This window comes from Pleuronectes platessa, chromosome 8 (assembly GCF_947347685.1).
Source record: "Pleuronectes platessa chromosome 8, fPlePla1.1, whole genome shotgun sequence".
Taxonomy (NCBI): domain Eukaryota; kingdom Metazoa; phylum Chordata; class Actinopteri; order Pleuronectiformes; family Pleuronectidae; genus Pleuronectes; species Pleuronectes platessa.
Window position 1 is genome coordinate 11,003,731 of NC_070633.1, and position 12,682 is coordinate 11,016,412.

General features: G+C 39.7%; 2 protein-coding genes across 2 annotated transcripts; both read right to left on the reverse strand.

Moving 5' to 3' along the window:
• Positions 1–199: 199 nt before the first annotated feature.
• xiap (X-linked inhibitor of apoptosis) lies at positions 200–4,749 on the reverse strand. Its single transcript, XM_053429460.1, has 8 exons — positions 4,589–4,749; positions 2,911–3,188; positions 2,261–2,801; positions 2,025–2,124; positions 1,833–1,911; positions 1,535–1,574; positions 1,198–1,380; positions 200–1,046 (listed from the first exon to the last, which is right to left on the reverse strand). The coding sequence occupies exons 2-8, from the start codon at positions 3,148–3,150 to the stop codon at positions 853–855; spliced, it is 1,377 nt and encodes a 458-aa protein (XP_053285435.1). The 5' UTR covers positions 3,151–3,188; positions 4,589–4,749; the 3' UTR covers positions 200–852.
• Positions 4,750–7,251: 2,502 nt separating this feature from the next.
• Positions 7,252–11,298, reverse strand: psmd10 (proteasome 26S subunit, non-ATPase 10). Its single transcript, XM_053429462.1, has 5 exons — positions 11,098–11,298; positions 10,919–11,017; positions 9,189–9,335; positions 7,839–8,005; positions 7,252–7,722 (listed from the first exon to the last, which is right to left on the reverse strand). The coding sequence occupies exons 1-5, from the start codon at positions 11,209–11,211 to the stop codon at positions 7,569–7,571; spliced, it is 681 nt and encodes a 226-aa protein (XP_053285437.1). The 5' UTR covers positions 11,212–11,298; the 3' UTR covers positions 7,252–7,568.
• Positions 11,299–12,682: the final 1,384 nt, after the last annotated feature.

Sequence of the window (12,682 nt, forward strand, 5' to 3'; positions counted from 1 at the left end):
TCCAGTGGGTCCTTTTTCAAGTGATCAACAGTAATGCTTCAAATTAATAACATTTTATGTAACTGATATAAATAATGTGATTTATTCATTTGGACTCATCTAACAAACCAAGTGTGTAACAAGACAATGTTGGTGTCTTCTAAACACCACTTATAGTATTTAAAGAAATAGTAGTAGTAATTCAAGAAAACCACTCAAGTCCAGTTCATCAAATTTATTCACTCTTGATGATACAACAGATGTTATGGTGTAATGGTAAAATAATTTCACAACACACTCATTAAACGAAGGCCCCTCACCACAGTCTATCGTGTATATTTAAGAGTAGAGTTAATGGATTTACTAATCTGCCCTGAAATGTCCAAACAGTGCAGCAAGCATATAAAGGTCTAGAAGGTAAAGTACACCAAACTAAATCAATGAGCGGGATTCATAAGTGTATGAAACTGAAATGAAATGGACACAACATCTGAAGTTTAGATCGATTGTGATAAATGTCAAAGGAAAAATAAAAATCTAGAAATTAGTACATAAAGCATTAAGTACTCAAAAGGCACTTCTGGCAAGAGTGAGTGTTATAATATGGGAAATATATTTAAGTGTGTATTTACAGACGTTAGTTTTCATGATTGAAAATCAACAATTACTATATATTATATCACCTCAATATTAACAGCTATGTACCACTTCAGATTGTCCAAAACATTTCCTTGTTCTCTCATTCTCATATTCATACAGACGACATGGTCTTCAAATATATAACAGGCTATCTACATTTAATTTTAAAATACAATATTATAAAGTTGGAGGGGAAAGCAGCATTGAAGTCAGCAAGCGTTCTTTTTTATTCCCTTAAGAGATGTAGGTCTTGAGCTTCTGTGTGATGGCACCACAGCAGATTGGGCACTTGATGAGTGACTTTGAACACTCGGTGCAGCTGACCAGATGACCGCATGGGATGAAGACAATAGAAATGTCTCTGTCCATACATATTTTACACTGTTTTTCCCTCTGCAGCTTCATCAGCTTCTCCAGTGGGTTTTCATCTGAAAGAAAGACAGACGGGGAAATATAAGAAAGATCCCACCCTGGTTGATCATATATTACAATCTCTGCTGCTCAGGCTTTGCTTTGTGTAGTCAACCATAGTATTTGTTAATGCCACGAATAAGCCTCATGATACAGGAGGTACAGTACCTTGCTTCTCTGTCTCTGTAGTATCATTCTCGAGTGAATTGTTGAGGCAATCCTCCAGAAGTGCCTCCAAGCTGGAGTAGCCCGAGCCTGTGCGACTGATCTTCTCCAAGATGGTCTTTTCCACCTCACAGGGATTTAAACCCATCTCTACGGCCTTCTGAGCGACGGCCGACCGCAGTGCCTCTGAACACAAACATGAATCATCAGTGGTCACAGCTACACATTTATTTTATCCAGTTATATTAATTCAGTTTGATACATATTAATTCATACTTTTCTTCAAGCACAAGTTATGTTTTGTACAGACTCTGTAAAATAAAATACTTAAAAAATGTACCATTTGTATTTCCAGAAAATCCATTCTGATGACTTGAAGTCTGGAAACAAACATGACCAGTTATTGTGAGTACAATTGAAGTAGAATAAAAGGCTGTGAGGCAACTTTTTGATCATGATATGTCACAGACAACATCAACACTGTCACTGTGCAGTGTTTTCAGGTTTATTAAGCTGGATGGGAAATGATAAAGTGATCATGTGAATATATTTATCAGACAAGAGTATGAGAAAATCCGCTTATTTAGCAAAGTCAACCAAAACAACAGTTTTTTTTAAAAAGTTAACTGAAAGCTTACAGCTCCATTTCGTCGTGGGTCTCGCAGCTGGATGCTGTTGACAAATTCTGGTCCCTTTTCTGCCAATAGGAAGCTGCATCTGTTCAAATAAAACATGTAATTGTATTAAACCAAGAGTTTATACCTTGGGATACAAAACTTCTTGACCCAATTGTATATGTTGAAATAAGTGAACCTCAGCGTTGCACTTACCCAGGGTAGTGTTTTGCATGCTCTTCCCAAGGGTCCTCCTCCGGCTGCCAGGCCTTCAAGCCTCCACCACAGCGGAAACATAGCACCCTGTCTCCGGTCTCTGTAAGCACAGACATAATGTAGACATGCTAGCTTAGCTATGATCAACTACCAAAGAAAATGCTAAAGAGGTTTCAAATGTTGCTTTATCTTTCTTTGGTCCCAATATTCCCCTTTACTCAGACATTTTGCTCTACCTGTGCTGTAGAAGCCAGCTCTGGCGAGTCTCTCGTGATCGATCGTGTGCTGGACACCTGCAAAACTACCAAGCCTCTCCTCAAAACTGCCCATAGGGATGCGAGCGTGTTGAGGTGGTGTACTGCCCCACTCCTCCTCTATACCCCCCTGGAATGGGATGTTGCCCACATCGTGGCCAAGGATGAAGTAGCAGCAGGGATAATGTTTGGTATGCTCTCCCCAGGCTGTGTCCTCTGGTTCCCAGCCACCCAGCATGCCACCACAGCAGAAACACTGCACCCGGTCACCCTCCCCCAGGTAGTAGAGGCCGGCTTGGGCTAGATCCTGGGGTCGCATTGGTGAGACAGAGGGCCAAAGAGAGAAGGTCTGAAGCCGGGCCTCCTCGCTCCTCATGTGAGGAGCCATAGGGTAGGTGGACTCATCAACCACTGATCCCGTTCTCAAACGATACTCCAGGTCTTCTGTCTCAGCATTGCAGATGGAACCGGGGTTCATACCGGAGCGGTGGGAGCAGCTGAGAAACGTGCAGGATGGGGAGACCTGTAACAGATAAACAAATAAACAAATAACAGGAGGATTGTAGGATTTTAGCTTTAAAAGAACATCAAAAAGTAAATCGCATTTGTTTTATCACTGCTATCATGATTACCTCTTTATGTCTCTCTACAGGTCTGTCTCCACTGTGCCAGTTTTCCACAGTCTGTTGACAGCTGAAACAGCGGACCCGGTCGGCCTGGCCGGTGAAGTAGAAGCCAGCCTGGGCCAGCCTCTCTGCTGGTACCTGCTGGACCAGGCTGGAGCCACGGAACGAGTCAAGACGACTGTTCAACAGGGAGAAATCAGCTATGTAATCTGACTCCAAATTACTATCTTGTCTGTGATCACACATGACAGAAGCTGCTGAGTGGGATCGGTTGGACAGATTACCTGCAGATAAAACAGAGAGACAAAAGAGGTTGTAGATGTAGAAGTCAAGCAATGTCTGAAAAGGGTACAAGTCATATCTGAAATGCCCCATTGTGCTGTTCTTATCTGCATTATAAAAGTAATCAAAAATAACTAATGATCTACAAAACACGATCTGTAGAGGGTCACTGTGCCTTTAAGAGAAGCAGCCAGACACGATCACATGGAGGCTCCGGATATCCCATGTGAGGGATGGGCACCATAGAGGCTTGGTTAGGTACACACAGAGTACAACACAAGGTGTGTATACTGTGGCAATCCAACCACACCAGAAAGTGAGAGTTCTGCATTCATTCCTAATCAGATGGAACTGAGACAATACTTAGGGAATGCAATTTACAAACGTCACCATAAGGGATGTATGTAGTAATACTTCATAATTAAGCATGACACTCTTCCTCTTGGACATATTTTCCAAAAGGGTGGAACCGGATCTGTACTGCCGTCACACAGCGTAATGATTTCTATAATAACTGAAGGGCATTAAGTCAATTCTCAACCCAGGAAGGATACAGTTTATACTTTAGACTTTAGTGGACATATGTTTATTTCCCCCAGAAACATTGTATGGAGGGATAGATGTAAACTAAACCTTACATCAACATCAATACGTTGTTATAACATCTTTAAACACAGGACGTGTCTTGTAATCACATGGTGCAACTATTCATTGATCCGTCATCTGATTCGCAGTCATTCCAGGTCATAGTATCTTCTGGTATCTACTGGTGTCCACACTTCATTGAGTGGAGCCGCTTGTGATCTTTAAACTATGTTAAACACGTCGATGTGTTTTCCCAAAACGAACATATAACACATGTTATAATATAATTATATCATGACAGCAAATCAAACATAACAACAAATTAAAAATATCGACTTTAAAAACAGCAATGTTAAATCCGGTATTTTTTAAAGGTGTTTGCATTTGATATCTAAACTGCTTTGCATTCAGTGAGAGTTCAGTGAGAGTTGCGTGCAATGAAATTTATGTAAACTAAAATGAATTATTGTATCAACAGAAAACACGTTCCGCAGCTTTGCGTTCTACCAGCAGCGATCTGTGGGTAAACACGAGCGAACCAGTGACAGCTGACCCTGAATCAGCTCAGTGACGTACTTTCAGTTTTCTATAACAAGTGAGTGCAGTGTTAGCTCGTGAGGTTAGAGCCCCTCATCTGGACTGGGATCAGCCCTCTGCATCTGTACTAACGATACGTTAGAGAGCAGGAATGCTAACATGTCATCCGACGCTAGCGACAGACTTTAGCTAGCTACGTTAGCTTAGCTATTCCACATAAGATCAAAAAGTTACTCCAGCGAGCAGTAAAAGCAAAACTTGAGTTAAATCGTGGTCATACTTTACAGGCAGCTCTTCGGTGTCTGGTTTCAGTCAGTCCCGGAGTGACCACCGCCCACAGGAGAGAGCGACGATTGAGAGAAGTGTTTATATTATATGACCTAGCGTCCAGGAAGTGGAAGCAGCGCAGTGAGGAACTGAGCATGTTCGTGTGCGCGCCCCAGCTGACCGCCATTGTGACGTCACTGAAAGTAGAGCCATCCGCCAGCTCGGTGGATAAAACCACGTCCTCCCCTTTAGTTTTATTCTTCATTAACATATGCTGATGTCTTACCTGCATTATATTACAACTATACGTTAATAAATACAATATGTACTGTATTATTGTACTTTACGTGTAGAACTTAGTTTTTTGACTTGAGTAGTTTTCATTTATTCTTTTTAAACTTCATACTTCATTATACTCCAATACATTACAAGGTATATTGCAATTTATTTAATGGCCTCAAATATAAATGAACTAATAAAATATATGACTCCATCTCAAATAAATAATAAAAATGCTGCTTAGACAATAATTGATAAGTAATACATTTTCAGTAGTACAATATATATTATACACTGTGGTATTTACACTTCAAATTTAAACAGTTTTTACAATTGTGCCGTAATTTACTAGATAAGGTTTACAATTAAAAAATGATGATTGTGGAGCTAGCCAGAAAATAAGCCAATAGCTAATAGCTAGTTAGTATTGTACATATTTTTCTATTTCACTAGTAATGGATTAAAGTAAAATAAGACAGAAGCATCAGATTCGTAAAAGCAGCTTCACACAGCTTCGTTCCATATTGAATACATACTGTTTGGGATATTTTAAAACAAATACTGAATGATGAAAGTCATTCACTTCAAAGCTTTAGAAAATAATAAACTTATCCGGGTCACAAACAAGCTGAAGTACTCCACCCAGGCTATACTTAAAAATAACACTTCAAAGGATTCCTTTGCCTTATGTCAAAGTGTCAGTGATCATATATTCCTTTGATGTGTTCAGGGGTCTTCAACGTTTTTCGGGCCAAGGACCCCAAACTGATGGAGAGATAGAGCAGGTAATATAACGATATATATTGTATAAAATAGTTTTTTATATTAAACTGGGCCTAGGGCCATGTATGAACATAGCGACCCTGTTATTGTGCATTCAATATTAAGCTATGCAAATAATACACAGGTTAATAAATTCATGTTTTTATTATTGTGGGGGGGGGGGGGGGGGGGGGGGAATTGGTTCTAATCAACCAAAATTTCGCGACCCCCTGCAGAACCTCAGATCTATTAGACTAATATGTAGTGATAGTGATAGCACCACCTACTGCCAAAAGGAGGTAAGCCTCGTCTTACAACGTTAATTCGATTTACATAAAATGTTCAACATGTGGTCTAATGTGGTAAACCTACTTGGCAATAAATACTTTCTGATTCTGATTAATGGAGTGGACCGTAATGTGAGACTAGTGGGCGTAGGTAACCCCCTCGTGACGGGCGCAGGAAGTGACGTCTCTATCCTTCCCTTCCCGCGATGCACAAATACCCGCGACAGGGAGCCATGTCCCCCTGTCCCTGTTCGACCCCCCCCTGGTTGCATCAGGTCACAAGTTATCAGGCCTGCACAGCGATGCTTGCTAAGCAAAAATGCTGTTTCCACATTATTGCATGAGTACTCATTTTTTTCAATAATATATTATTACTCTGACAGAACTGTATGCAGAGTACTTTCACTTTTGAGTTTTACTTGAGTATTTTACATTGTGGTATCTAAGGCTCTGAAAACTATACACTGTAGTTATTAATCATGTTTATACGCAACAAACACTGTAATCAAAGCTCCTCATTATTTTTTAAATTGAAAAAAAGTCACATGGACTCAATGTGAGTCTATGTGAATTTTCCCTTTTTTTAACTGGAACCAGGCACATCAACCAGTGCCTAGTTTTAGAATCTACCCCAGGTTCATAAAGAAGTTATGAGAGAGGCAGAACTAAGAAATAATAATCCCACTCTTACAGTCAACAACAGAATCAGTGATGGGTGTGGTTAGGTGTGGTGTGAATTTAACTTTGTCTTCCTGTAAACATACCTGAGAGTGATCTCACAGGGTACTACGGCACACCTGCATGTTGCTCTGCAGAATGTTCTCATCAAGGTTTCATAGGATATTTTATGTAAAGTAATGCACTAGAATTCGGGTACTTTGTGAAGCGGCCTGGAGCTCTTTAGAAAACTTTCTCCTCAGAATGACAGCTAACCACTAGCATGGACATATTGGTAAGCCGGGCAAAGGCCATTGGCAAGCAACAGGCATGAAAATGAGTGATTGACTGGGTGATGGCTGGCTTGCTGTGAAAACGGACATTCAGCAGTTGCCACACTTTCAAGTTCACACCCCATGCTACAGTTCTGGATCCAGAGTCCCCACTTTAGCTTGCACTCATGAGCTGTGCTAGTAGTAGCTTTACATATTTTCATCACCCATTTCAGTGGAGCTCTCCATTAATGGCTACTCTTAGGTAGAGATTTTCATAATACACTACATAAAAAAGATGAGTGTAAATAGGAGCTATTAATAATAAACAATTCAAATTAACAATGATCCACTGTGGCAACACAGTGCCATTTGCTGGAGCCACTGATTTCATGTCTAACAAATAAATAAATCTCAAAAAAGTTGTTAAGAGGCTGAACTCTTTCTTTTATTATATCATTTTAACAACGATTCAATCTTCATAGAAAACAGGTGTCAGTGTTAGACAGCGCTTAGTGCAGGAGAGGGTCTGCACAGCTTCAAACCAACGTTTGAAGCTGTTCAGTTCAGTCCAACTTTCCTCTCTGATGCCGTCTCATCTCTCACCTGTTACACATCTGAATGTGTCACACCAGGCTGCTCACGGGGGACTGACTGAGATTAGAATACTTTATATTGAACATGGCAATGATGGGGATTCAAGCTGCAATATTTGACTTGTTGATCAGTAAACACATCATCCCTCCACGATCCGACGCAGTATGTTAGCCAGACCACCCTTTGCCATCTGGAGTGGGGTCTTCTCCTCTTTGTTCTCGATGTAGATGCTGGCTCCGTGCTCCACCAGTAACTTGGCTGCTTCCATGCGCTCCTCATCGCATGCCAGGTGGCTGGTGGAAAAAATAATGTATACAGAATTGTAAATGCAAGAATACTTGTAATTTTCATTCATAAAAGCACCACATACTTAGTACCTTGTGCCAGAAAAATACTTATCCCCACTTACAGTGGTGTATTGCCCTGTGAGTCCTGGATGTTAGTTGAGGCACTCTGCTTGAGGAGCAGCTGGATGAGGCGGGAGTTTCCCTTGGAGGACGCTCGGTGGAGGGGAGTAGACTGATACTTGTCGCAGACATTGGGGTCGGCTCCCTTTTCCAATAACAGTGAGGCGATCTATAAAAGAGGGAAATTCTTGCTACTCATAAATCATTGGCAAGTATCCAACTTTCGACTTCAGAGTTTTTTCCATTTATATGAAATACCCATTTCCAGATCCTGCCAGTTTTTGGGGAAGCCACAGTTCATACCTCAAAGTTTTAACCAAGCTTAGGAAGTAAGAGTGAAACTAGGATCAGAATTTCTTATACGACTGGTAAAACTGTGGGTGAAAGCATGTCTATTTAATCCCAAAATGAGATATTTTTCTTAAATGTGTAGAAAATGGAGGAAGGTTATTAAATCCAACAAACACATTCACAATTCAGATGTCTAATTTTATTGTGACTTCCTGTAGTAAATTGTGACTTCCTGTAGTAATCTATGACTCGTTTTCTGTGCCCTTTTCCATAATACTAATGGTATCCAGTGCATTCTTCTTATTATTATAGAATATTGAGCCGATGTATTTGTCATACATATGAATGGTGTTTCTGCCAATGCAAATTAGCGTAAGTGTGGAGCTCATGTGCATATTCAAATTCATTTCAAAAGAAACTTGTAATACAAAAACATTTACTTTTCATGTATACTTTTGCCATGTAAAGTTTTATTGTGGTAAGAGTAAAGGAAAAAATTAAGCCTATTTGGGTGTATTATGGGCATATTCGATTAGTGCATAGCTCATTTGCATATTTAAATAAATTTTCAAAGAAACTTGTAATACAACATTTTTTACTTTTCATGGGTACTTTCATTGTGTAAAGTTGCCTTATTGGCACACATTTATAAGAATACATATTTCCTCAACTAAGATTTCTTAAGACTTTTAGTATGTTGTTCTGGACACCTCATTGAAAAAATTATTTTACAATTAGTTCGATTTTTGGCTCCAAAATGAGTTACTTGCCTGGACTAATTTGAGAGGATTGAACAACAAAATGTTAAGACTACTAACTTAAATACTTAATGAATTATAGAAAACACGGTAGTATTCAACCACTGTTCAGTTCATTGAATAATTGATAAGTCATCAGGTCTAAATGCCTACATTCATATAGAAACATATTGGAAATATGAAAGACTAAAATATGATGGCAGATACATTACAGATATTCACCATTACAAGTATGGAGTGCAGTCAAGTGGCATCATGAGGCTCAAACCATCAGCCAATATTACTGTGACATGTGAGCCTTACCTCATATCTGTCTTTAGAGGCAGCATAGTGCAGCGGGGTGCATCCATTTTGATTAACTGAATTCAGCTGAGCTCCTTTAGAAATCAGAGATTTCACTATATCTTCTCTGCCTGCAGATGCAGCAATGTGAAGAGGGGTCCATGAAGCCTGGGGAGTAAAACATCAAGTGTGGTCATTTCACTATTCAATGAAATAGATAACTACCACAACTAAAAAAGCTTACCCTGGTGTAATTCATATTGTAACCCCAAAACCAAGTGTTTAACTAAAAACTGAAATTTCGGATTTACAAAAGTAAACAGATCTATTTGATAAGCCTGTACAAGCTTTGCACACAGACATTTAGGCAGTTAATTACTTCTTTCCTCAGATGTGCATGCATGTTCATTTTAACAGGTTCCTCTGCATATATATGGAATTTAATTCTGGTATCTGGCTGCACCATTTAGGGGCTTGCATATTTTCTGTATGCCTCAGGTTGTCATATGCACTCTGGAGCAGTTATTCCTCTATATTCAGGAGAATTCATTCTGATTAATATCTCTGCTCCTGCTGAGAAGCCCCCTGTAGCAACATGTGTCACTATTGAGATGACAAAGTGCTTGGAGTTCTGCACCAAAACTTCAGTACGTGTCTCATTAGAGCTGGAAATACTCTGCCTCATGCTCTGAGACTCTGTGTGGTTCCATTTCACAATAATTGAAGCCGGTGAATTGATTTTATGAATTTGCCGTCACGTATGCCTCCTTGGTTTCATCACAAGTCTACTGAGAGCTCCTTGGAATTCCCTGGCTTGACGTGCAGTTTGAATTGTGTGACATTGTATATATAGGTGTGTCTTTCTTAACTATATAGGACCAATTAAATTGACCAGAGTTGGAATCCTTTCAAGTCAGAGAAACATCAGGTAGAATAAAAACAGAGAGTAAGACACATGATCGGAAGATTTGGATACATTTCTGAATAATATTTTCATGAATTTTCTGTTGATAGTTGAGAAAATAGATAATTTTGCAAGAAGGGAAGGAGTCTGTATGTTTAAAAGGCTCTGGAGTTAGAGCTGGTCATCCACTAACTAGAAAATTGGATGTTCTAAACCAGTTGCCCCCATTCTGCATGCTGTCGTGTTTTTGGGAAAGATCCTGAACCCTTTACTGGCAATGTGTGATTGTGAGGTGTGGTAGAATAAGTACTTCACAAAAACGCACTGTATGAATGTGTGTGGATTGTTGGATGGCAAAACTATCCTGTAAAGTGCTACATGTGGTCATCAACACTAGAAAAGCCCCATTTAAACACAGACCATTTATCATGTAACTCATATGCATGCACACAACATCAATATAACTTATGTTATAGTATACTACACAAAACATGCTTCATATTGATATTGTAGGTAAAGTTTACTCTTTACGCCACAATCTCAGTTATTATTGTAATTCTACATTAAATTATAGTGTGCATGTGTCGTATTGAAGGGATAGTTCCCCCAAAAAGGAAATGCACTCATTACCTGCAGACCACTATGCCAATGGGGACTCAAACACTTCACCAACCCCACCATCAGCATACTGGGAGGTACATAATGAGTGAATTTTCATTTTGTGTGTGAACTATCCCTTTAAGTGTGATTTGTCCAACTCCATAAAGACCAACATTAATGCTGCATCTTCCTCTTCGTTTAACACGGATAAACAGCAGAAACATTTGACATAATAAAATGTGTCTACATCATCCTGCAGATTGACTTCCACTCCCAGGTCGAGCAGGAACTCCACGATGTCGCTGTGTCCGGCAGAACAGGCCCAGTGGAGCGCGGTCCTCTGGTCCTGGAGAAGAACACACAGGGTTCACATGGAGTGTGTCGTCATCTGTGTTGTTAACAGCAGCAGGTGATGTGCGTTCTTACCTGGTCCGTTTTACAGGCGAGCGTCTTATCCGACAGGATGATCTGTTTCAACTTGTCAAACTGTCCCGTGTAGGCGAAGTGACACACCTCCACGTTTGATACGGTCCCCGCCATTCTTAGATCAACTTAAAAACAAGGAGGATGAACAGTGTCAGCGCCTCTTCTCCAGTTTCTCATTTGAACTGGAACAGGAATGACTCAGGAAATTATTAAGTCTACTTCCGGGTTTTTCCTCTTCAAGTTAAAACCCCGTATTTCTTTCATCTTCGGATCAAGAAGACTAGAGTGCCCTCTGCTGTTTGTTATTAAATGTTCTTTTAACGGTCAATTTGTATTTACTAAACGTTGTATCTATGGCAACTTTCAAAACACAATGACAAGGTAACTAACAAGTTAAAAATGAAAAATTGATGGCAAAATTAGGTAATAGTTCAAGTTATTGTGATGGCTTTCACCTGCACCAGTGGAAGAAGTTAAGAAAAAGCATCAAGTTCTAGATCAAAAACCTAAAACACTCAAACTTTGCCATGGCTGATAATATACAAAATACAAAAAACAAATAAATACCAAATTATATTTGTGTTTTGTTAAACACATTTTATCCCGTGTAAAATAAGTAACTTGTGTGGCAATTTAAAGTTAAAATAAAGGTAATGGAATATAAAATTAAAGCCCTCACAAATCCAATTTATTTGCCTGAAACAAAATTAAAATAATAACTAGGACTGCAAAGCAGCACTGAATGGGCCTGAGCACAAGCATTTTTAAGCATTGCATGCGTTTTGCGCTCTGCGACAAGGATAAATGCTTCACTTCCTGCGTCCGTCACGTGATTTCGGTTCTTGACTGCTAATTGCTCATTACGGTCAACGCTATCAATTGAAGATCACACTGTGAAAATGTTATGTAAATTGAATGATAGTTGTAAAACAAAGCTTATTTCCTGTTGCAAGTAGGTGGCACTATCAGTATTATTACATACAGACTAATAGATCTGTTCAATTAGGGGCTATGATGTAGCGTGAGCAATGTTGTGTCAATTGGACAATATTACAACAACTTCATTTTCACAGTGATCAGTAGGTGGCGCTATGACCCTGAGGAAATATTGACAATGAGAGCTGTTCAGGTTTGGACTCTGATCATGAGATGGAAGTTTAGTGGTGATAGGACAATGCACAGTGGAGTTATGACAACATCGTCTCCTTTGGCGAAGGATGAACCTTCGTGCACCTCAATGTTTACACGGTTTGAGGAAATGTCCAATTCTGAGAGAGAGAAAGAGAGAGAGATACATCAAAGTTTCCTTTGATCAATGACCACTGACATTTTCTCTGCAGGAGTGGAGTTGTTTGTTGACGGCTCAGCATCAAAGGATTCATGGTCCATGTATGTCCGAGATACAGAACATCTGTTTTGATGGCCTGTAATCAAACTTTAAGGCCACGCCACGGGCTACGATTTTTGTGAAGATCGGTCAAAGGGAAACCTAGGGGCTGCGTTCCAGGGGGCACTGTTGAGCCATTTAGCAACGCCCATTGAACAGAATACGTAAATTTTCACAAATTTTGGTAGGAATTTGAGA

Excerpts from the sequence above, each read along its gene's own strand:
- xiap (XM_053429460.1), bottom strand. The coding sequence starts at position 3,150 with ATGTGTGATCACAGACAAGATAGTAATTTGGAGTCAGATTACATAGCT. Across the intron at positions 2,802-2,910 it reads CTGTAGAGAGACATAAAGAG|GTCTCCCCATCCTGCACGTT; the intron begins GTAATCATGATA and ends TATCTGTTACAG. Across the intron at positions 1,575-1,832 it reads ACCCACGACGAAATGGAGCT|ACTTCAAGTCATCAGAATGG; the intron begins GTAAGCTTTCAG and ends GTTTGTTTCCAG.
- psmd10 (XM_053429462.1), bottom strand. The coding sequence starts at position 11,211 with ATGGCGGGGACCGTATCAAACGTGGAGGTGTGTCACTTCGCCTACACG. Across the intron at positions 9,336-10,918 it reads AAGTCAATCTGCAGGATGAT|GCTTCATGGACCCCTCTTCA; the intron begins GTAGACACATTT and ends TTTACTCCCCAG. Across the intron at positions 7,723-7,838 it reads TCACAGGGCAATACACCACT|CCACCTGGCATGCGATGAGG; the intron begins GTAAGTGGGGAT and ends TTTTTCCACCAG.